The following is a 24,394-nucleotide window of genomic DNA, read 5'->3' on the forward strand; positions in this document are numbered from 1 at the left end:
CTCTCTCTAGAAGTGCCCGTTAGATATTCATCTGTCCACAGTTAGACAAACTGTCTATAAATGGAGATGATTTAGTACTATAGGTACTCTCACTAGAAGTGCCCGTTAGATATTCATCTGTCCACAGTGAGACAAACTGTCTATAAATGGAGGTGATTTAGTACTATAGGTACTCTCTCTAGAAGTGGCCATTAGATAGTCATCTGTCCACAGTGAGACAAACTGTCTATAAATGGAGGTGATTTAGTACTATAGGTACTCTCACTAGAAGTGCCCGTTAGATATTCATCTGTCCACAGTGAGACAAACTGTCTATAAATGGAGGTGATTTAGTACTATAGGTACTCTTACTAGAAGTGGCCATTAGATATTCATCTGTCCACAGTGAGACAAACTGTCTATAAATGGAGGTGATTTAGTACTATAGGTACTCTCACTAGAAGTGGCCGTTAGATATTCATCTGTCCACAGTTAGACAAACTGTCTATAAATGGAGATGATTTAGTACTATAGGTACTCTCTCTAGAAGTGCCCGTTAGATATTCATCTGTCCACAGTTAGACAAACTGTCTATAAATGGAGATGATTTAGTACTATAGGTACTCTCACTAGAAGTGGCCGTTAGATATTCATCTGTCCACAGTTAGACAAACTGTCTATAAATGGAGATGATTTAGTACTATAGGTACTCTCTCTAGAAGTGGCCGTTAGATATTCATCTGTCCACAGTGAGACAAACTGTCTATAAATGGAGATGATTTAGTACTATAGGTACTCTCACTAGAAGTGACCGTTAGATATTGATCTGTGCACAGTGAGACATACTGTATATAAATTATAAACTTCAAATTTCTGCCTTTTCAACCCTCCAAAATTTGGCCCCCATTCACTTCTATTGTGTCTCACTGTAACCTCTTTTTTTTTTTTTTTTTTTGTGGTGATCAACATTATACCAAAAGTACTTTTGAGCTTAACTTATATTGAACCTGGATCTTTCCTCTACGTCTCTTGAGATAATAAAATGTGTACTTTGAAATATGAGAACAGTAGTCAGTGGAAACTGTGTGTGTTTTTCCAGGTATGTGGGATGAGAGCAGTTTATTCATGCTCCCATTGATTAGGCTGGAGTGAGTGAATGAGTGTAGTAGAGAGAGAGAGAGAGAGAGAGAGAGAGCTGGATTGTGACAGACAGTAAGAATTTTCTGGGCTCTAGAGACATTGAGTGTCTCATGTTCTTTGACACATACAGTTCTCTGTGTCCTTCAGCTCAGGAGAACTCTTTCTGTGTGTGTGTGCGTGTGTGTGTGTACACGCCCTTCCGTATGCAATTGTCCAATCAGAGTCTAGTATTTCATAGAGCCATGTCGAAACAGCTCAAACTTCTCAAACAGCCGAAGGTGATTGTATCAGGGCGGAGGGCGGGGCCGAGTCGTGATCCTACACACCCGGTCCCGTATTAGGCTAATCAAGCCTCCGAGAGGGATAAAGGCCGACTGCAGAGGATTGCGTGGGAGAGAGAGATCATTTACGGACATGTCTGCCATAGGGTTGTGCCGATGGACGATATCATCGTCCATCGTGATGGCTGACCAACATCACGATGTAGAGCCACCATCATGATGCCACGCCCCCTTTTGCGAGTCTTGCTAGTGTGACTCACTAATCGTAGTCTCTTCTATAGTTAACCTAAAAACTTTGCAGGGATTGCTCTGTAAATTAAATTGAGAATATAACTAATGCATATATGCTATTTTAAATACTGTAGTATATGCCAGAGACGTGACGTGTTAGTCTGTGAAAATACCGTGTCAGGCAGGCTACACAAATATTGATCTTGACATTGTTAGCTTCTTGTCTTTTTTTTACATGTCTTACACTGTACATTTAGATTAAAATATTTTATTGTTACAAGCCTTTATTAATTAATTATTAGTAGTTGTAGTGTCTCAGAAAATCTTGCTCATTGTCACATAGCTCTTGTATACACTGAAGCGGCAGTTTAAGATAAACCCAACGGATGGCGAAAAATGCGTAAAGAAGTCTGCTATCTTTCACCACAGACCATGTTTAAATTTCGATGTTTCTGGCCAGAAATACCAACATATTCACTTTATCTGGTTTTAATAAGCTGCGGATTGGAGTAACTACACTACCCGCTGTGCTGAAGACCCGCTCTGATGGAGTACTGGTAGCACATATGCACAGATATTTCCGTGCTAATCTTGCCATGAACGGAAACCTTTTGTCGTTTGTTTTCCACCAAGTCAGCGGGTCCTCTTCCCCATCAATGGCCATTTCCTGCAGGTACATGGTCATTTCTGCCTCCACCTTTTGCTCATCAGTGAGTAAAATAACGAAATTATAGTTTTTAAGTGGAAAATAGTATTTATGTAAAGAGATATATTAAAATAAAAAGTGCACAACTCTTCTTAAGTGAAAGCAAAAAAAAAAAAAAAGCCTCACGTGTCGTGCAACCTACTGATAAAGCGCCGACGAGTCATTAGTTGGGTTTGTAAAATAAATTATATGAAATTATATAATCTCCCCCCCCACCGACGATATCATCGTCCATCGCGATGTTTTACTGTCAGCATCGTCAACTGCCAATTTAGGGGACATCGCCCAACCCTAGTCTGCCATGTGTGTGTTTGTCTTCTGTTTTAGTTTATTATTAAACCATTATTTATGTTGAAATGCCGGATGTATGAGGGGAATTGCTGCACATTTTAATCCAGTGAGAGAACTACTGGCATTATCGCGCCAGTGACGGCGCTAGTATCGCGCCAGTGACGGCGCTAGTATCGCGCCAGTGACTGCGTTAATATCGAACCAGTGACTGCGCTAATATCACGCCAGTGACTGCGTTAATATCGCCGTCAATTCGCTGTTTGTTCAGAGGCGTACAGCACAAACCTGTCATGTTGGAGAAGCTCATGTTAAGAGTTTTCATTCGTCTGAAAACTGTTTGCAAGAATAATGTCGTCTATGAGAATGCTGCAAATGATCTCCGATCATCTCGGGAGGTGCTGTGAGTTTATTTTGCTTTATTTCCGTGCGGCTGTGATGCAAATGGAGCCGTTGGAGACGGTAAATGTTTGGATTTGGGGAGGTGGTTAAATAAGATTTTTTGATAACTTGCTTTTTTCGTTTTGTTAAACGTGCAATTTGAATTAACAAATGTCTTTTTTCTAATGTTTTTCGTGTTTCAATAAATTAATTACATTTTTAAAGCAAAATCAATAATGCAAAATATTCACAGATCCTCGGCAGGGGGTTTGCATTGTTTAAGGCAATTACCGCAAAAATCTTTTTTACATCGGCCAGCCCTTATGGGCATGAGAACGCTTCCAGGACGCGTTTGTGCACAAAACAAGGATGCAGCAGAGTTGTAACTTGACACCGCGTCTTTTAAAAGCAATGTGAGATACATGACAACATTCAAAGATGTCCGTCTAGTGCATGTTCATATACAAAAATAACTCCCAATAGTCCAGATGGATCCCCTTTGGTGTTCAGAAATAGTTAGTATGTCACACCAGGCCTGTTTGTCTTGCTCTCTCACACGCTGTCTATGAACAGAGCAGAAGTGGGCGGGGCCAAGGGTGCGATGACAAAGTAGGCGTTGATGATGTTGCTGTAGAGGCAATCAGGGAAGTTGCGAAAGTAGGAACGAGGCGTTTTTGCAGCATGGTTTCAATACATATTTTATTGCATTAGGGATTACGTTTTGAGTACTCTTATGTCAAAATATCAAGGAAAAGTTGATTCCTCATGACCGGACCCCTTTAATACATCCTCGTGGCACAAGCTGAATTGTCATTTAAGACCTAATGATTAATCGTCCAAATAGACGATTTCAATTTTATTGAACCAGAACCAGGTTTTCTATTCTCTCAACCCTACACTCACACGTGTGTGTTCAAATTGCCCCCCACTTGACTCCTTTGTGGATGATTAGTTTAACCCTCTGGCAACTGACGGGGTAATTGTACTAATCTGTGTATGTGTGTTGCTTGAGTTAATATTCATCAAGCACTGTGGGAAAGGTTTGCCAGTGTGTGCGAACATGCACTTTTTACCCATGATCCTTTGTGTGTGAGGAGATAAGCAGTGGTGTTGTGCCGACTTTCATCACAGTACTGATGTTGTGTGTGAATTGAACGTCAGTAATGTTCTCTGATATTTCCCCTCTCTTAATTTGCAGATGGGGTTTTAAACTTTTGCCCTCAGTATTATGGTGTGGAATATTAAAGCGTACTAGGGTTGTTGAGCGTGTCTGTGCGGCACAGCTCGTCGATCAGAGCTGAATAAAAATGGTTGCATTAGCATGTTGGTTCGTTTGGAAATATGAGCACTTATCTGTTGGGTGACTCTTGATTCCCTCTCTAGCAGAAGCATGCATGGCTGACATTATCCTATATATATGGGATTAAGATGTGTTTTGGGCAATCTGTTTGAAATGGCATGATGCTAAACACAGATGTAAACAGGGCCAAAACGTCTGGAGATATGTCCACTTCTACCAAAGTCACATGTGACCACATTGGGCTCGTAGTGTAAACGCTGATCCATTGCTTGTACACTTTTGGGCAGTTCTTGGCCAGTCAAATTTGCAATATGGACCGGACATTATCCTGATAGTGAAGTCAATAATCAATAATGAAGTCTGAGTATTATCCCGTTTATCCCATCAGTGTGTTTCTCCAATGCCTGCGTCCCATTCTCCCAGATCCGTGATAACGAGCTGTAGTTTTGTGTTGCTGGTCTGTTCGGTCTCTCTATAATGACCCTGAGGTCGCTGAGGTCAGGGTGTGACTGCATCCTGCTCTGGCCAATTACCTCGTGTGATGCTGATGAGCACAGCGTGAGGTCACCGGGGGGCACCAGAAACGCTCCTGTGATTCACTCGTTCCTGGCGCATCGTGCCGAGCGTGCCTCCTGAGCATCACTGCCCTCTGTGACGTGTGTCAGGAGCCACGACGACAACTGAGCTTTGATTGGCACATCATTAAACCAGGAGAAACATGGGGCTTGGGTAGCTCAGTGGTAAAGACGCTGGCTACCACCTCTGGAGTGGAGCTAGTTCGAATCCCAGGGCGTGCTGAGTGACCCCAGCTGGGTCTCCTAAGCAACCAAATTGGCCCGGTTGCTAGGGAGGGTAAACAAGCTACGTGATAAGATGCGCAGATTGATGGTCTCAGACGTGGAGGCAACTGAGATTCATCCTCCACCACCCGGATTGAGTCACTACGCCACCATGAGGACTTGGAGCACGTTGGAAATTTATCAAAAATGACAAAAATGTAATAAATTCTGATCGGGCATAGCACGGATGAGATAAAGCCATTGTAGTCTCTCTCGTTAACATGCGCTAATTTATTGACACTAATCTGTAATTTATAGAAATATCAGTTTTCTTAAAGAGACAGTACCGGTTTTTAAGCACCTGTTCAACAAATCCAATTCAATGCCAGTAAATAGTACAAATTATGCAATTAAACAATAAACATGTAACAAAAATATAAAATATGCAATATAATATTCTATTAAATACATCGATTTTTGTTCATTTTTAAAAGGATAGTATGTGACCAATGATGAAAAACGAATAAAATATAAGTAAAATTAATATTTGCATGTTGTACCTAGTTAGAAGGTCTTCTGTATAATATAAATAGAAAGCAAAAGGGACATTATAATGGAAATATACCCAATATAACCAATCAGAATCGAGCTTGGGAATCTGAATCAGTACCCAGCCCTAGGTGCAAATATATATTGATTTAAAGTTGTTGTTGTTTGTAAGTATTGAAAAGTATATTTTATTTTGTTTTATCGAAAAACACAGATATATATATATATATATATACAAAATAGATAAGTGGTTTGAGAATATAGGAGATTGATTGCGTCATTCGCAGCTCGTCATGGGAGTGGCCGGCCGCTGCAGAGCTCTTTTGCCGGACTTTTTTTGCCACAGTGCTCTGATTGGTGGATGGTCCCCCGCAGGATCATGGGTAGTGTAGTTCTTTAGCAAAAGATTGAAATAACATGGACTGATGGCTTCAACAGAAGTATATGCCACCGTTTAACAACCTTGTACACGGTAGGTCTGTTGTTGGAAGGTTTATAAATTATCGTTGTTAATCAAGTTGATGCATACTAATGGATAACTCGGAAGATTGTTGAGATATTAAAAAGTAGTAGTTTTGTGGGCTACATATTTCCTTTCGGTTGCCTTGAATTACCGTGTTTTACAACATTGCTTATTGAAAATCAGCATCTATAATTTGATTTATTGACATGTTTGGTGATTTGTAGAGTTAAGTGAGAAACGGCAGCTTTTATTCTACAGTTTATTGCGCTAACTGCATTGTTTGTAGCGTTTGAAGTGTCAGTTAAATGCCGTCATCAGCAGTATGTCACATTCAGAGAGACCGCAGAAGTCTCCGGTGCTCAGGTGAAGCTGTAGGAAACCTCTCTCTCTCTCTCCGTCGAGTCCCGGCGCCCGCGCTCAGAGCGATGGTGGCATGCCGCTGTAAATTAGTCCCTGGTGGTGACACCATGCTTGCTAGGTAATTTGGACAATGGGGCATTTGACAGCTCACCCATCACTGCAACTGCATCCCTGGGAAGCATCTCTCTCTCTCTCTCTCTCTCTCTCTCTCTCTCTCTCTCTTTGGGTTTTTCCTCCTCGAGGCTGATGGAGCTGTGCTCTAAGTAGCAACATCATTCTACAATCAACCAACAAAATGGCTTTTCATCTGGCGCTGAAAGAACAGGCACGAATGGAGACACTTTCTGTGGTTCAAAAGCCCATTTTTCTGTTCCTTCTGCACAGTAATGCTATAGGTATGACTGAAACCTCCAAAAGTACTTCCAAGTAAATAAATATACCTATTAAACGCTTGAGCGAGGAATGACATCTTTTGTGTGATTTTTGGCCGTGCAGTTTTTCCAAAACACACCGCAATACTGACAGTTTGTGTTGGAGTTTTTGTAGCGGTATTCAGATATTTAGGTTTGGGGACACGGTTGCGCTTGTAAATTCTACAGTAGCTGCAGTACGACTCTGTTTCCATGACACCCTGGGAATTAATTTCTCTCTGTGCACCGCATATATCATTTCCCTTGTGTCGTTTGCGCTGCGAATGGAGATTTCAGATACTGGAAGAATGCAGGTAGAAAGAACTGCTTCAGAATGGAGTATACCCCTGTAGGGCGCTGTAGCGAATATTCATGATATATTTGCAATGATTGTGCTTGCAGTGTAGAATTAAGCAACACTGGGAATATTGTATTATGATATGATTTAACCCTTTAAGCTTTAGAAGCTCTACTTTACAATGCATGTAGACATGATGACCAAAACTTATTGCAATATATTGCAGTCAGTAAAAACATTGAAGTCCTAAAATAGTCATGTGTCATATGTTGTTGGAAAGCTCTCGGAGCGTAAAATGCAACCAGCTCATTTGTTTTACTCGCAGACAAAAATATAGCGAGTAACAGCTAATTATGTCTTTGATAATTATGTTGGTGTTGCTTATATGCCGCATTTTTGCTCGAAATTCACGAAAACTAAAAACATAAACTATCACGCATCATTAGTTAGAGGAGGTGATTGTCTTTCAAACGAGTCCACACACAAGATAATCAGATGTATAGATCATTAGATAATCCACATGAAGCACAATGTTACATATGACCACCAGGAGATGGCGCCAAATACACGACACAGACTCAATGATGACTCAAATGACACAGAATGAAACTCAATGTACATATTATTGCAGTCAGTAAAAACATCAATCTGATCAAATATTCATGTGTCATATGTTGTTGGAAAGCTCTTAAAGAGTAAAATACAACCAGACTATTTGTTTTACTCACAGATAAAAATATAGCGAGTAACAGTTAATTATATGTCTTTGACAATTATGTTGATGTTGCTTATATGCCACGTTTTCACTTATAACTTTACGAAATATAAACAGAATAGAAAACATCACATATCGTTATTTAGAGGAGGCGATTATCTTTCAATCGAGTCCACACACAAGATAATCAGATGTATAGATCATTAGATAATCCACATGAAGCACAATGTTACATATGACCACCAGGAGATGGCGCCAAATACACGACACAGACTCAATGATGACTCAAATGACACAGAATGAAACTCATTCTGTGAAATCTCATGACTAAAATCATGTCTGCATGCTATGCAAACCTTTAGTCATTGTTGTGTTTGCATGTGTAATTAGTGCTTATGTACAATTATTATCTTTTATTTGTTTGGAGATGTTTTTGGACACTATGATCAATTATATTTGTAATGTTGCAACTTTTCACGGCTTTGTCGGATCAATTTTACCGTTGACATGAATGAGAACAAAACAAAAGCAGTTTTTGGGAGCCATTTGTATTACCCCCCGAGATATATAATATAAAATTAGACGGATACGATTTTTCAGCAGTTTATTAGGCTGAGAGTCTCATAATAATTATTAGTATTATTATTTAGTTTTATTTACAATGATACCAAACACTTGACCCTCCTTGTTTTTTTGTTGTTGTTGTTTTTTGTCGAGTTATAAGCCTTTCATTTTGGGTATGCCACTGAAACTAATCTTTAAAAACACCTTCAGAGCTTAAAGGGTTAATTCAATTTATTATCAACTAAGCATTCAGCCATTGGAGAGATTTGGCTTCCCATAGTGCTTTGAAGTAGAGAATTATGTGTTGAATTCATGCATCGCCGTGCATATATTTGTGTAGTGCTGTGGAGACACTTTTGGGGTGTTTGACTTTGTTCTTAAATGCTCACAATGGAAGATGACATAATGTACAGTAGATGGAGGAAAAGCATTTAGTTATAGATGATTGAATTCTGCTTGGGATGCTGTTTACGTCAGATCTTCTATAGTGGTACACAGTTGAGATTCCTTTTGATTTGTCCGGACTCTGAAGTGAACGTCATGGCAACTGTTTTCCTGTGATGCCTCGTGCTCCGATTGAATTTGTGTGTTTTCTTCAGTTAAGACTGTCTATCTGTGATGTTACACAGTAATCACACACTGTTAACTGTTATCAGCCAGTCCCGAATATACACACACACACACACACACACACTCACACTCAGAATGATTTTTTCCCCATCTGTTCATCTCTGCACAACGAGAGTAAAACAGTAGGACGCTCACTTATCTGCAGCTTGTTCATTTATTGAAGGCGTTGCGTAATCTTATCTCTGGCTCCTTTCTTGAATATTCCTGCTTATGCGACAAGCCAAATCAATTTTGCACATTCATTTTTGCAATTCTGTGTTTTCATTGTCGTTTAGATAAGAGCCGAATGGATTGAACGGCACTAATTGGCAAGCCTCGCCCACCTGTGTCGCCGTAAAGCAAACTTGAGTTGAATAATTCATTTAGTTTAATTTCTCTCAGTGGGTAATTCTCAGGTCAGTTAAGCTCGGGTCATAATGGAAATGTTTCACCCCAGAATCGATCGGACCCGTCCTTCATTAATGATGCCATCTCCTGAGGCTTAACTTTGGATATGAGGCGTCGTGTCCGCTGCATGTGTGTTAAACGTTTGATTGTAGAACTGAGATTTGATGAGGCGCACGTTAGCAAAATGCGACCATAAAGTGCCACGATATTGCCATGTTTTATGGTCACTGGACCATCATGGTACTTTCATGTTTTGTTTCACTGGGCATGTATCATGGCGAGTTGCATAATGCATCAACACCACAAAATATTTGTGCTAATTTGCCTAAAATTCCCTTAATTGGACAGTAGATTAGATTAGTCACGGTATACTTTCGTGGAATACTACGAATGAGATTCTCCATTTCTTCTGACTTTCACGGAGTGGTGGCGTAGTGGGCTAAAGCACATAACTGGTAATCAGAAGGTTGCTGGTTCGATCCCCACAGCCACCACCATTGTGTCCTTGAGTAAGTCACTTAACTCCAGGTTGCTCCGGGGGGATTGTCCCTGTAATAAGTGCTCTGTATAATACATTGGTAATCAGAAGGTTGCTGGTTCGATCCCCACAGCCACCACCATTGTGTCCTTGAGTAAGACACTTAACTCCAGGTTGCTCCGGGGGGGATTGTCCCTGTAATAAGTGCTCTGTATAATACATTGGTAATCAGAAGGTTGCTGGTTCGATCCCCACAGCCACCATCATTGTGTCCTTGAGCAAGTCACTTAACTCCAGGTTGCTCCGGGGGGATTGTCCCTGTAATAAGTGCTCTGTATAATACATTGGTACTCAGAAGGTTGCTGGTTTGATCCCCACAGTCACCACCATTGTGTCCTTGAGTAAGACACTTAACTCCAGGTTGCTCCGGGGGGATTGTCCCTGTAATAAGGGCTCTGTAAGTCACTTTGGATAAAAGCGTCTGCCAAATGCATACATGTAAATGCATAAATGTCATAAGATGTAACGTTCGACAGTTTGTCATTGAGTTTATATGAAGTCAGACACACAGGTCACGTGTTGTCAGTGAAACATCACGGATCATTTTGGACGTCAGAAATGTGTGAGATCCTGAAATCACTTTTAGTCATGAGTGCTGAGTGGGAGACATTCAGCGTTTGAAGTTACCACACCTTATATTGCACATCATTCTTGCTTTGAATGCTGTGACAGAGAGAGAGAGAGGGAGGGAGGGCGAACGGGACGGAGCATCTATGCTGCCGTTCATCTTCGTTCACGCTTGACTCTCTCCTGATGGAACAGTAGTGGCGTTGAGGGTGATGCACTGTTCCTGAGTACCATAAATCTGGCGTGCACTGATAGAATCGAGCTTCTCTTTCACAGCTCTGTCATCCGGCTGCACTATCACACGTGTTGAGGATCTGTGAAGCGGCACCAGTCTGTTTTGCATAATGTTTCATTGCAAGTTAAATGTGAAGTTGTGTGAACACCCCTTAGACTCACGCCCTTTCGCATGTTCCCTACGAACAAATAAGCCATTCTAAATAAAAGATGGTAAACGTTTAACGTCGTAATGGACGAGACCACAGTGACCTATGCACACCGGGCAGAAAGCGTGGCACAGGAATCAGGTCATGGGATAACATGGACTGGTTGAATGCCAGCTGGGTGTGCGGGGGATCCAGCATCGACAGCGCCGTTTCTGGCCATTTTGGCACCCTAGGCGAGATCACCGTTGTTGAAAGGGGGAGGCAGGAGTGTATTAGCGAGTGTGTGTGTGTGTGTGTGTGTGTGTGTGTGTGTGTTTGCAACTTGTAAATGTGATGCCAATGTTCACTCTGTTTTTATGCCAATCTCTGTATCTTTTAACAAGTATTCGAATTCTGGCTTTCCAATGTAAACCCTCTTTTCACATCTGCCTTGAGTTGACATATTCCCCCGGCTGAACAAGTAGCCACGCCCCAAACTCCACCTTATAGGTTGAGCTAGAAAGGGATGGGTGGAGCTAAGTGGGCCGCTCAAAATATAAACATCAGTGTTTTGATGGTGCCCGGGAGGCTTGGTGTTTGGCTTACTTATGGTTATCAATGAAGAATAATCTGGAATAGTAGAAGGTATTTTGACAAACTAAATTTAAACACCTCGCCATTCAACTCGATCGACGGTATTTGTAGCATGATGTTGATTACCATAATTTTGACTCGTGCAATAGAAGTGAATGGGCCAATTTTTGGAGGGTTTAAAGGCAGAAACGGGAGGCTTGTGATTTTATGAAGGTGCAAATTCTTGTTAAATCGTGCATGTTATTTGAGCTTTAAAGTTTTGTTTTTACAGTCGTTTCAGGGTTTATGGTGTTACATCGTCATGGCAACAAAGTTGCAAAATTGCACAGCTTTCCACTTTGTCTATATTCCATTCATTTACATTTACATTTATACATTTGGCAGACACTTTTATCCAAAGCGACTTACAGAGCCCTTATTACAGGGACAATCCCCCCCGGAACAACCTGGAGTTAAGTGTCTTACTCAAGGACACAATGGTGGTGACTGTGGGGATCAAACCAGCAACCTTCTGATTACCAATGTATTATACAGAGCACTTATTACAGGGACAATCCCCCCGGAGCAACCTGGAGTTAAGTGTCTTACTCAAGGACACAATGGTGGTGACTGTGGGGATTGAACCAGCAACCTTCTGAGTACCAATGTATTATACAGAGCACTTATTACAGGGACAATCCCCCCGGAGCAACCTGGAGTTAAGTGTCTTACTCAAGGACACAATGGTGGTGACTGTGGGGATTGAACCAGCAACCTTCTGAGTACCAATGTATTATACAGAGCACTTATTACAGGGACAATCCCCCCGGAGCAACCTGGAGTTAAGTGTCTTACTCAAGGACACAATGGTGGTGACTGTGGGGATTGAACCAGCAACCTTCTGAGTACCAATGTATTATACAGTGCACTTATTACAGGGACAATCCCCCCGGAGCAACCTGGAGTTAAGTGTCTTACTCAAGGACACAATGGTGGTGACTGTGGGGATCGAACCAGCAACCTTCTGATTACCAGTTATGTGGTTTAGACCACCACTCCATTCAGACTCCAAACACACAGCTCGGGTAAAATATCATTTATTTTGCTGTCGTGCTTCTGAAAATTCAGGAAACACCGCTGTCACGTGGCTGATGCACATGGAGAGATTTTCTTCCCTGGTCCAAAATGCTGACGCTGAAGTTTGGGGGGAAACCGCTCTCCCGCTCGCTCTTGATGGATTCATTTCATTAAATCACGTTTTTCCATCCAGCAGCTCGCTTGAACGCATCGAGTTTAATCTTGATTTCACAGCGTGCTGGTGATGCCGTTTTAAATGCGCTCAAGCGCATGGCTTCCTCCCAGTTGTCTTTGCCAATTACTTCAGGTCTATCGCAACGTCTTTCTCCTGCGTTCAGGTATTGCCCTCAGCCGCAGTGTAAACTCAAAGGAGCCGCATGCGCTCCCAAAACCACGTCAAATCATGCTTTTATCCACTGACAATCTGGATTAAATCTGGCACGCGCTGAAGCCCCAGCAGCTCTAGGGAAGCCGCTCTTAATTGGAAAAACAATTAGTCTTTGGGTGATGAAGTCACATTGATGCTGAAGGCTTCCTGTGAACCTGAATGAGAGACTCAGAGTATACTTCCCACATCATTTATTCCCCACAAGCACACGTCAGAATGGATTGTTTGGACACACATGAGCTGCCGGCTGTGCACTCGGGGCCCGGAGTTGTTTTTAGGATGTACGCTGTGCCTTTGAAGACGTTTGGACTGCGATGAGAGACACCGTATGTGTGTAAGATGAAGAGAGCTCCACGCCGGCCTGGTCTCACAGCTGTGTCTCGCTGCGTTTGAACGCAACCTTGTTTGTGTTCTTACATGAATGTTATCGGGTGATGGCGAAGAGGAGCGCACTTGTTTTAGGTGGTTATCTCACACAGAGCTTCTGTCAAAGAGTTTTTTGCTTTTGTGTGGTGAGATAAAAACCCCTCAATCTCTTTATTTCGGTTCTTGAGTTCCTCACAGATCTTTGGCACCTCTTGTTGTGAAGAAGTTTTGACTTTGGCTCACATGGTCAGAGGTCGAGTTAACAGACGGTTTTTCTGTCATTTACCGAATTTTGAAAAAAATGATTAATATCCATCTTTACCTGGTTTATATGAAGTCTCTCTCTCTCTCTCGCGCCCCCTCTCTCGTGCTCTCGCTGGCCCACCCCCTCTCTCACGCCCCCTCCTCTGTCTTGCGCCGCCCCTCTCGCTCGCGCCCCCCCCTCTCTCGCACTACACCTCTCTCTCTCGCGCCCCACCCTCTCTCGCGCCGCACTTCTCTCTCGCTCCTACCGCCCCCCCCGCGCCGCCCCTCTCGTTCGCGCCCCCTCCATCTCGTGCTTGCTCCCTCTCACGCTCGCGCACCCTCTCTCTCGCACCACCCCTCTCGCTCGCGCCCCCCCCTCGCTCGGGCCCCCTCCATCTCGTGCTTGCTCCCTCTCACGCTCGTGCACCCTCTCTCGCACGCTCGCTCTCACGCATGCGCTCCCTCACGCGCGCTCTTTCGGGCACTCTTCCTCTCTCAAAGTTCCAGCACATCTCAAATTCTGTATTGGGTTTAATAGAATTCTGTGCTAGAAATGACGCTAATGTAAATTTAAAAAAATTGTCCCAAATTTGGCCAAATCCACAATGCGCTCCAAGTCCTCGTGGTGGCGTAGTGACTCGCCTCAATCCGGGTGGTGTAGGATGAATCTCAGTCGCCTCCGCATCTGAGACCGTCAATCCGCGCATCTAATCACGTGACTCGTTGAGCGCGTTACCATGGAGACATAGAGCGTGTGGAGGCTTCATGCTATTCTCCGCGGCATCCAATCACAACTCGCCACATGCCCCACCAAGAGCGAGAACCACATTATAGCGACCACGAGGAGGTTACCCCATGTGACTCTACCCTCCCTAGCAACCGGGCCAATTTGGTTGCTAAGGAGACCTGACTGGAGTCACTCAGCACATCCTGGTTTTGAGAATGTATCTTAAATATAAGTGCATTTTATATGTGTATTTTTCATTTCGTTTCGTTTATACAAAATATACTCATTCAAGATCTCCTAAAGCAAGTATAAGATATTTATATATCTTATACTAGTCGCTACGGAGGAAAGTTATATTTTTCTTTGTTTTGTCTCATATTTCATGCTCTTCACTGACACTTGTTCACTAAGCACATTAACTTTACAAAAAAACTTTATTAGGTGCAAAAACATTTGAAACACTAATGCACAAATAAAATGCATATGTCTGTTAGTGTAGCAATGGAAACAAACATGAAAGATTGGAATAGACACGGATGAAGATTGTGCATCTCGGTCCATCAGAATGACTGATCATGATTATTGTAGTGATGTCTTTAGAAATCTGTTCTCTCAGCTTGTAAAATTGAAATGCGCCAAGTTCACCCGCAGCTCCTGAAGCTGATGCCGGTCTGCAGGAGACGCATGGGGTATGCAGTGGAGGGAACGGCTCTATACTGTGATCGGACGGGTCACTGCGCCGCTCGACTCGCATATCAGAGCTTACGAGACAGCCGTTTCAAACCAGCTTGGTGGCCTGAGACTGGGTTAAGCTGTTTTGTCCCAGCAGGGTTTGATGACTAAACCCAATTGTTTTCTTTCGAAATTTGATTTACTTTCATTTGTTTATGCACAAGCAATAAAATGAGCATCATAATCCAAAATCACATGTGAATTCATATTTAGAAAAGCCTCTTCGGTTATTAAACTACTATGGTTTAATATTATCCCATGGTTAACACTTGTGCGTTTTCTCACAGGCTGAAATAAACTCACTCTTCATATGGAAGCAATTTGGGACATTACTGATTAAAATCAAAGCAGAGAACTGCAGATTTGGGGGTAAAGGCACATGGCACCATACAACAAATGCTTGCATTTCAGGACTGATTTCAAGAAAAAGCATTACACCAGAGGAGATGAAACGCTAATTGCCTTAAGCATGTTGTTCTAGTTTTCCAAAGGTGGCAAAGGTCAAGCGGTGTCTGAACGGTGTGACTGCTAACACAAAACCTGAGGACAATTAAGAGACGCTCTGCTGTTGACGACAGTTTAGCGGTTCTATTATTCAAGGTCAAACTCTTGTGTCTGTCTGTGTTCTTAATTCTGTTGAGAAAACAGTCCTGCTGTTCTGAGGGGAAGGTGTGGTTCAGTTTTGGAGATTGTGACTGTGATAACAGTTCCACTCTCAAATTACATCCCGGTGCACCAGCATCAAAGCGCGGCAGCCTGGCGTGAAGTTTTCCCCCCGGCGTAACGGCATGCAGGCAGGGCGGAGACCAACGCCTACCCCTTCAGAGCACTGTGCCAAATCTACAATCTTCTGTCGGACAGGGTCGACTGCCCACTGAACCTCACAAGACCCCCAAACCCAATAAACACGGGCTGCCAGACACTCAGGTGTGATGCCCACTGTGTTTGATAGAGATGTTCAAAATTACAGGACTGTCAGAACAACTGTTTGACTAGTTGACGGATTGGAAATGGACCGCATGGCTCTTAAAATGCTTTTTAAACATTTAACTATGCAGCTCATGTTGTGTCGTCTTAAAGAAATGCAATGCTCATGCCACAGCACGCTGAAAAAACCAAGATGCCATAAGATGAAAAATATAAATAAACGCGCAATATTGGGGAGCCTGGCTAGCTTGATGTTGACTATCACACCTGGAGTCGTGAGTTTGAATTCAGGGCGTGCCGAGTGACTCCAGTCAGGTCTCCATAGCAACCAAATTGGCCCGGTTGCTAGGGAGGGTAGAGTCACATGGGGTAACCTCCTCGTGGTCACTATAATGTGGTTCTCGCTCTCGGTTGGGCGTGTGGTGAGATGTGCGTGGATGCCGCGGAGAATAGCGTGAAGACTCCACAAACGCTACATCTCCATGGTAACACGCTCAAGTCACGTGTAAAGACGCAGGACGAGGAGGCGAGTAAGTGGAAATTGTTCCCTAAAGTGAGCTAAATCTGAAAACCTTCCTTTTGGTGACATTTGGGGATGTTCTCAATTGGCAAGTCTATTCATACAGAAAAAGTATGTGAACCCTTTGGAATCAGCTGGTTTTCTGCATTAATTAGTCATAAAATATGATCTCATCTTCATCAATGTCACAAGACTAGACAAACACAAGATAACAAGACAAGATCTTGTGCTCAAGATAACAACACACCAACAATTATAATCTTTCATGTCTTTATGGAACACATCCAATTACACATTCACAGTGCTGTGGAAAAAGTAAGTGAACCCTTGACTTTAATAACTGGTCGATCCGGTATGCCATTTTTACACCATATGTAGTGCTGTTTGTTCTTCCCAGACAGTTCAACCATAGTTTAATTAATCCACAAAACATTTCCCTGTAGCATTGTGGAGTGTCAAGGTGGTCTTGGGCAAACATCAGGAGCACAGTCATGTTTTTGTTGGAAAGCAGTGGCTTCGTTCATGATGTCCTGCCATGAACACCATACCCGTTTAATGTTTTCTGTATAGTAGACTCATGTACAGAGATGTTATTCAGTTCCAATGATTCCTTCAAGTCTTTATATGTCACTCTAGGGTTCTTCTTTACCTCATTGAGCATTCTGCGGTGTTCCATTTGAGTCATCTTGGCTGGACGGCCACTTCTAGAGAGAGTACCTATAGTACTAAATCATCTCCATTTATAGACAGTTTTTCTAACTGTGGACTGATGAATATCTAACGGCCACTTCTAGTGAGAGTACCTATAGTACTAAATCATCTCCATTTATAGACAGTTTGTCTAACTGTGGACAGATGAATATCTAACGGCCACTTCTAGTGAGAGTACCTATAGTACTAAATCATCTCCATTTATAGACAGTTTGTCTAACTGTGGACGGATGACTATCTAACGGCCACTTCTAGTGAGAGTACCTATAGTACTAAATCATCTCCATTTATAGACAGTTTGTCTAACTGTGGACAGATGAATATCTAACGGCCACTTCTAGTGAGAGTACCTATAGTACTAAATCATCTCCATTTATAGACAGTTTGTCTCACTGTGGACAGATGAATATCTAACGGCCACTTCTAGTGAGAGTACCTATAGTACTAAATCATCTCCATTTATAGACAGTTTGTCTAACTGTGGACAGATGAATATCTAATGGCCACTTCTAGTGAGAGTACCTATAGTACTAAATCATCTCCATTTATAGACAGTTTGTCTAACTGTGGACAGATGAATATCTAACGGCCACTTCTAGTGAGAGTACCTATAGTACTAAATCATCTCCATTTATAGACAGTTTCTCTATACTTTTCCAGATAACATTGCAACCCTTTCCAGCTTTATGCAAAGCAACATTTCTTGATCCACATCAGCAGATGCTTCTTCTGAATGAGCAAACTCAAAATGTTTGAGTGCTTTTTATAAGTCAAAGTAGCTCAAACCCACACCTACAATCTCGTTTCATTAATTGGATGCCAGGTTTGCCGACTCGTGTACATGGACTCCTATCGCAAGTACATGGGTGGCAACATTTTGACAGTCCAAAAAACACAATTATTCAGCATAAAAGTAATCAATGCGACTGGAGTCGTTCAATGAATGTCTAGTAAAGTGGTTCGATAGGTTTATTTAAGAAACAAGTCAATGAAAACGTTTTGAAATGGCCAAACTCTCGCGTGACATTAGTTATTCTGTTGTAAATGTGCACTGCTTCCGAATTCTTGCGTGAACTCGCCGACGCACTTACGTCACTGCTTAAATGTGACTTTTGGACCATATGACTCCACAGTCCTTATTTTACTCATAAGTTGAAAAACACAATTATAAAATCCATTGGAAAATCTCGAGGGAGCCCATGGCAAATTATCTTCTGTTTTATTTGGACAGCAACCTGAGCCGCTCTGTTGCACACATGGGGAAAATAGCAGAAAATGTATACAGAAGAACAGAATTTCACAAAGTAAACAAAACCGAATATGCAGCTCTGCTCGTGGATTTCCGCTCTTTTGCCATTTGCCTCAAACGAAACTCTGAATATCTGTAAAATATTTTTTGTCACAAACCTGGCAAACTAGTGATTTTTTTTCTTGTTTTTTTGCCCTCAAAAGCGCTGATTGTATCAAAGTGGATCCTTGTGAACATGACTCTGTTTCCAGGCGCACTGATAAAATTGCTTTATGCTTCTACTCGCGGAAGTTCCATCAAACCCGCCATTAAGATTTGTGCTGATTGTTTGAGAAATTGTTTTCAAATTCTGTGTGCTGTCCGCATCAGATGTGAAAGCAAGTAAACATTTGTGTGTGTGTGTGAGAGAGGGAGAGAGAGAGTGTGTATATGTGTGTGTGTGTGTGTGTGTGTAAGAACATGAGTCATGTGAGCATAAACTGTGTTTGGACGCATGTGTGTGTGACTGAGATAATGATCATGATCAGTGAGTCTGGCAGTTTTAGACGGTCATGGTTCTGGTCCAGAGCTAATTGTTGAGTTGATAAACCTCTTCAGATATTGCCCCATATACCCCCTCCAGAGCCCAGGGCACCGAGGCGAATACAGCCAATTTCCCATTGGAGTCACTCCATCCCATAATATACACAATGTTTTTTTTGTTTCCAGGAGTGTTGGTTATTCATGTTTTTGAGAATGATCATAATTAATTCAGATTGAAAGTAACGTCCAGCATCATCCAATCACTGTTAACCATGTATAACATGTTGAGTGATCCAAACATCATCTGCAGCCTGAAACTGAACTTTTGATCAGATTTTATTAGTGAACGCACTTAACTGCATAGAGAGATATAGGATGCTCCCTATTTAGTGCATAACTTAACCTCCAGTGTGCTGTCTGTCTGCACTGATCTCAGAACAGTTATAGGAGAGCTATAGGATGCTCCCTTGCTCCCTATTTAGTGCACTACTTAACCTCCAGTGTGCTGTCTGTATGCACTGGTCTCAGAACAGTTATAGGAGAGTTATAGGATGCTCCCTTGCTCCCTATTTAGTGCACTACTTAACCTCCAGTGTGCTGTCTGTCTGCACTGATATCAGAACAGTTATAGGAGAGCTATAGGATGCTCCCTTGCTCCCTATTTAGTGCATGACTTAACCTCAAGTGTGCTGTCTGTCTGCACTGGTCTCAGAACAGTTATAGGAGAGCTATAGGATGCTCCCTTGCTCCCTATTTAGTGCACGACTTAACCTCCAGTGTGCTGTCTGTCTGCACTGGTCTCAGAACAGTTATAGGAGAGCTATTGGATGCTCCCTTGCTCCCTATTTAGTGCATGACTTAACCTCCAGTGTGCTGTCTGTCTGCACTGGTCTCAGAACAGTTATAGGAGAGATATAGGATGCTCCCTTGCTCCCTATTTAGTGCATGACTTAACCTCCAGTGTGCTGTCTGTCTGCACTGGTCTCAGAATAGTTATAGGAGAGCTATAGGATGCTCCCTTGTTCCCTATTTAGTGCATGACTTAACCTCCAGTGTGTTGTCTGTCTGCACTGGTCTCAGAACAGTTATAGGAGAGATATAGGATGCTCCCTTGCTCCCTATTTAGTGCATGACTTAACCTCCAGTGTGCTGTCTGTCTGCACTGGTCTCAGAACAGTTATAGGAGAGCTATAGGATGCTCCCTTGCTCCCTATTTAGTGCATGACTTAACCTCTAGTGTGCTGTCTGTCTGCACTGGTCTCAGAACAGTTTGAAATGCACCTTATTTTCATCATAACTCCATAAAACTGGTAAAGATTCGTTCAAGACTGGATTCAGTGACTGTATGGCGTCGAATCTCTGGTGTGCTGTTTTGAACACTTTCTCTCGTGTCTTTCTCCAGATTCATTCTCGTTCCCTTTAAATTATTGATGTCTTGCAGTCGGGTGTTAAGAATAGAAAAACGTGTTCAGAGGTGACGAATGGTGCCGCAAATGGCTTTCTGCACACCTCTTGTTAGAGACCGGTGGAGTCAGAGGCCAGATCTTTGAGCGTAGCTAACAAACATGGAGTTACAGGCGTATAGCGCCGATTCCATCTCAAGGGCTGATTCATATTCCTCTGTCTGTTTACTCTTCCCCATGAGGTCTGTTGCTCCACCAGTGGCAGATAAGAATAGGTGTGTGTTTGAGGAAGACATCATTGTGGCGAGGTGAAGCAGTCGCTCTGATGAAAGCGAGGTGTAATTACAGGGGACGGCTAACAGTCTGCAACACGCATGTATGTGGAATTAAATCAACCACATTCGCTTGCTTCAAGGACTTTTTGCTTATTTTTTTGGAGCAAAATTACAGGTGAAAATATACAATTAGAAAGGTGTCAGCATCATTATTTAACGTTTACTCAGAATAGGTTGGACCATTACTAAAATCAGCAACAAGAGTTCAGCACCTCTTGTTGCATTATATGCCAATGGAGTCCAAAAATCCGACCGTTGGCAACCGGATGTGGGCGTGTCCATCGACGTGACAAAAACATTTTATAGCGACTTTCGAGAGCGACAGCCAATACAAGAGAAGATGGTAGAGCTCATGTGATCCTAATCTGTTTAGACTCTCCAAACACACCACTAGCGACCTCACCGCCCGCTACTGGCACACAGTGTTCAGTGTGAACGCAGCTTAACTGGTGATCCGAAAGTTGAGTTGGGGGGGTTATCCTTTTCTGCGTATAGGGGCTCCGTTTTGTGGTCCATTCTGCATAACGCGCCGTCTCATTTGAGCTTATCGTAGACCATTCGGCACATTTCGCAGCCGACCCACCGGCCCGCTCAGATCTCCTGATGGCCAGCCCGCCCCAAAGTGCGTCGGCAAACCAGGAAAATGTGTCGCAATGGTTGGAAATCAAATGTTATGAAGCTAGTTTTCTTTGCTCAACAAATGAAAGGTCCGAAGTACAAATAATGTTGAAACTATACCTATATAAGAAGTGTCTATATATTTTTGGGCCAGTTTCTATGTAAAATCCCGGGACGATTTCTCTTCCCTGTCCACCCCTGTTTAAGGTGTTCATTAAAATGTTGACATGTTTATAGCTAGCTACATGAATGGTAACACATCTGGTTAAATTTACCTTTTTGACGGTCACAGTAATGCCAAAAATGTATGTTTAGTATGTTCAACTGCGTTGACGTGCTTGTGTAGAGAATGTTTCTGGTCTTGCGTACAAACATCAGACCTGTAGTTGATTTACGGACAACAATCACTCTATAATGGGCGACTGGTGCTGTTTTGTTTGAGCTGTTCGAGCAGTAGCTCACATCCAAGCAGCCTTCCAGGCAAACACATGCACCATACTCCCTATAAAACACGCCAGATCTCTGATGTTACTCCTGCTTTTGAGACTAACTCTGTTTTCTCATGTGTTTCCACCAACTCTAGATGAAGACTACCTGGGATTGGGCGAGCTCCCAGAGACCTTCCCTTCCGACCCACCCGAGCCCCTCCCACACTTCCTGATGGAGCCGGAAGAAGCGTACATAGTCAAGAACAAACCTGTCAATCTCTACTGCAAGGCCACGCCCGCCACGCAGATCTACTTCAAATGCAACAGCGAGTGGGTGCACCAGAAAGAGCACACGGTGGAGGAGCGCGTCGATGAGACCTCCGGTTAGTCCCGATGGGAGTGTTTGGGGTGGTCACGATTATGAAACACTTAAAGTGATTTATTCAAGTGTAATTTTAAAGCATTTCATAAAAATGGGGTATATGATTTCCTTTAAGGCGTTAAAAATGGGAAGTATAATTGTTTCCTAAAACTTAAAATATGTTCCTCTTTTAGGTCAACTTCAGTCTAACTTTACATATTGTTTTGCAAGATTAAAAAAAGATCTAATAAATTGTACACATTATAAACTTTAGGGGTGTAAGAGTTCTCTGTAAACAAACCAAAATAGCATTTGCACCTCAAGTTTAATGATGCATCTGAAACGCAAGGTTTGATGAAGAAAAAGCGACAAATTTTACGTGTTGGGTTTAGTTAAAAAAAATAGTAAATGGAGAAAGCCGCTGATAGAGAAGCTCCATGCATTACTCAAGTTTCCTGTCTGGGAATATACACTCACCTAAAGGATTATTAGGAACACATACTAATACTGTGTTTGACCCCCTTTCGCCTTCAGAACTGCCTTAATTCTACGTGGCATTGATTCAACAAGGTGCTGAAAGCGTTCTTTAGAAATGTTGGCCCATATTGATAGGATAGCATCTTGCAGTTGATGGAGATTTGTGGGATGCACCTCCAGGGCACGAAGCTCCGTTCCACCCACATCCCAAAGATGCTCTATTGGGTTGAGATCTGGTGACTGTGGGGGCCATTTTAGTACAGTGAACTCATTGTCATGTTCAAGAAACCAATTTGAAATGATTCGAGCTTTGTGACATGGTGCATTATCCTGCTGGAAGTAGCCATCAGAGGATGGGTACATGGTGGCCATAAAGGGATGGACATGGTCAGAAACAATGCTCAGGTAGGCCGTGGCATTTAAACGATGCCCAATTGGCACTAAGGGGCCTAAAGTGTGCCAAGAAAACATCCCCCACACCATTACACCACCACCACCAGCCTGCACAGTGGTAACAAGGCATGATGGATCCATGTTCTCATTCTGTTTACGCCAAATTCTGACTCTACCATCTGAATGTCTCAACAGAAATCGAGACTCATCAGACCAGGCAACATTTTTCCAGTCTTCAACTGTCCAATTTTGGTGAGCTCTTGCAAATTGTAGCCTCTTTTTTCTATTTGTAGTGGAGATGAGTGGTACCCGGTGGGGTCATCTGCTGTTGTAGCCCATCCGCCTCAAGGTTGTGCGTGTTGTGGCTTCACAAATGCTTTGCTGCATACCTCGGTTGTAACGAGTGGTTATTTCAGGCAAAGTTGCTCTTCTATCAGCTTGAATCAGTCGGCCCATTCTCCTCTGACCTCTAGCATCAACAAGGCATTTTTAGCCCACAGGACTGCCGCATACTGGATGTTTTTCCCTTTTCACACCATTCTTTGTAAACCCTAGAAATGGTTGTGCGTGAAAATCCCAGTAACTGAGCAGATTGTGAAATACTCAGACCGGCCCGTCTGGCACCAACAACCATGCCACGCTCAAAATTGCTTAAATCACCTTTCTTTCCCATTCTGACATTCAGTTTGGAGTTCAGGAGATTGTCTTGACCAGGACCACACCCCTAAATGCATTGAAGCAACTGCCATGTGATTGGTTGATTAGATAATTGCATTAATGAGAAATTGAACAGGTGTTCCTAATAATGCTTTAGGTGAGTGTACATATGATGTGAGGATCATATATGCTGTCATCGCCCGGGGAAGGAACGAGCATGTAGCGCACACAATCATAGGGGAGCCCAAAACAGCACACACTCCCTACAGTTTTTAATAATGCCGGTATTACGTGAATGTTAGGGCCTATTTACACTTGGCCACTTCATGGGTACTTACTGATCAGAGTGCTATCCATTTACACTTGGCCATATCAATGTTTCCCCAAACGTATATATTAATCCCATCTTCAATTCCCACACTATATGCAAATTAAACAGGTCACTTCTGTGATTATGAGCATTCTGGGCAGTGAATTTAAAAGATGTGCTTAATTAAAAATGTTCCCATGTTGTCGTAGCGCTGTTTGGGCGGGGTAAAGTTTACATACATTTACATTTATGCATTTGGCAGATGCTTTTACCAAAAGCGACTTCCAGTGCAATTATTACAGGGACAATCCCCCCGGAGCAACCTGGAGTTAAGTGTCTTACTCAAGGACACAATGGTGGTGACTGTGGGGATCGAACCAGCAACCTTCTGATTACCAGTGATGTGCTTCAGACCACTACACCACCACCACTATGATTGCGAGGGT

The 24,394-nt window shown here is 42.6% G+C and overlaps 1 protein-coding gene and 1 long non-coding RNA gene across 4 annotated transcripts in view; one reads left to right on the forward strand and one right to left on the reverse strand.

Moving 5' to 3' along the window:
- Positions 1–24,340, reverse strand: part of LOC127636457 (uncharacterized) — a 185,185-nt gene extending 160,845 nt beyond the window's left edge. The window contains exon 1 of one of the 2 annotated variants that reach the window (XR_007969604.1): positions 24,272–24,340. This is a non-coding gene — a long non-coding RNA (uncharacterized LOC127636457). Of the gene's footprint in view, positions 1–12,460; positions 12,530–24,271 lie in introns of those variants that run through there. The other variant, XR_007969603.1, reaches the window with a different exon arrangement.
- The window catches only part of LOC127636399 (netrin receptor UNC5C-like), a 246,330-nt gene that overhangs the window by 99,469 nt on the left and 122,467 nt on the right, over positions 1–24,394 (forward strand). For both annotated transcript variants that reach the window (XM_052116850.1, XM_052116851.1), the window contains exon 2: positions 21,906–22,133. In XM_052116850.1, the coding sequence (XP_051972810.1) occupies positions 21,906–22,133 (228 nt within the window). The remainder of the gene's footprint in view (positions 1–21,905; positions 22,134–24,394) is intronic.

This window comes from Xyrauchen texanus, chromosome 44 (assembly GCF_025860055.1).
Source record: "Xyrauchen texanus isolate HMW12.3.18 chromosome 44, RBS_HiC_50CHRs, whole genome shotgun sequence".
Taxonomy (NCBI): Eukaryota; Metazoa; Chordata; class Actinopteri; order Cypriniformes; family Catostomidae; genus Xyrauchen; species Xyrauchen texanus.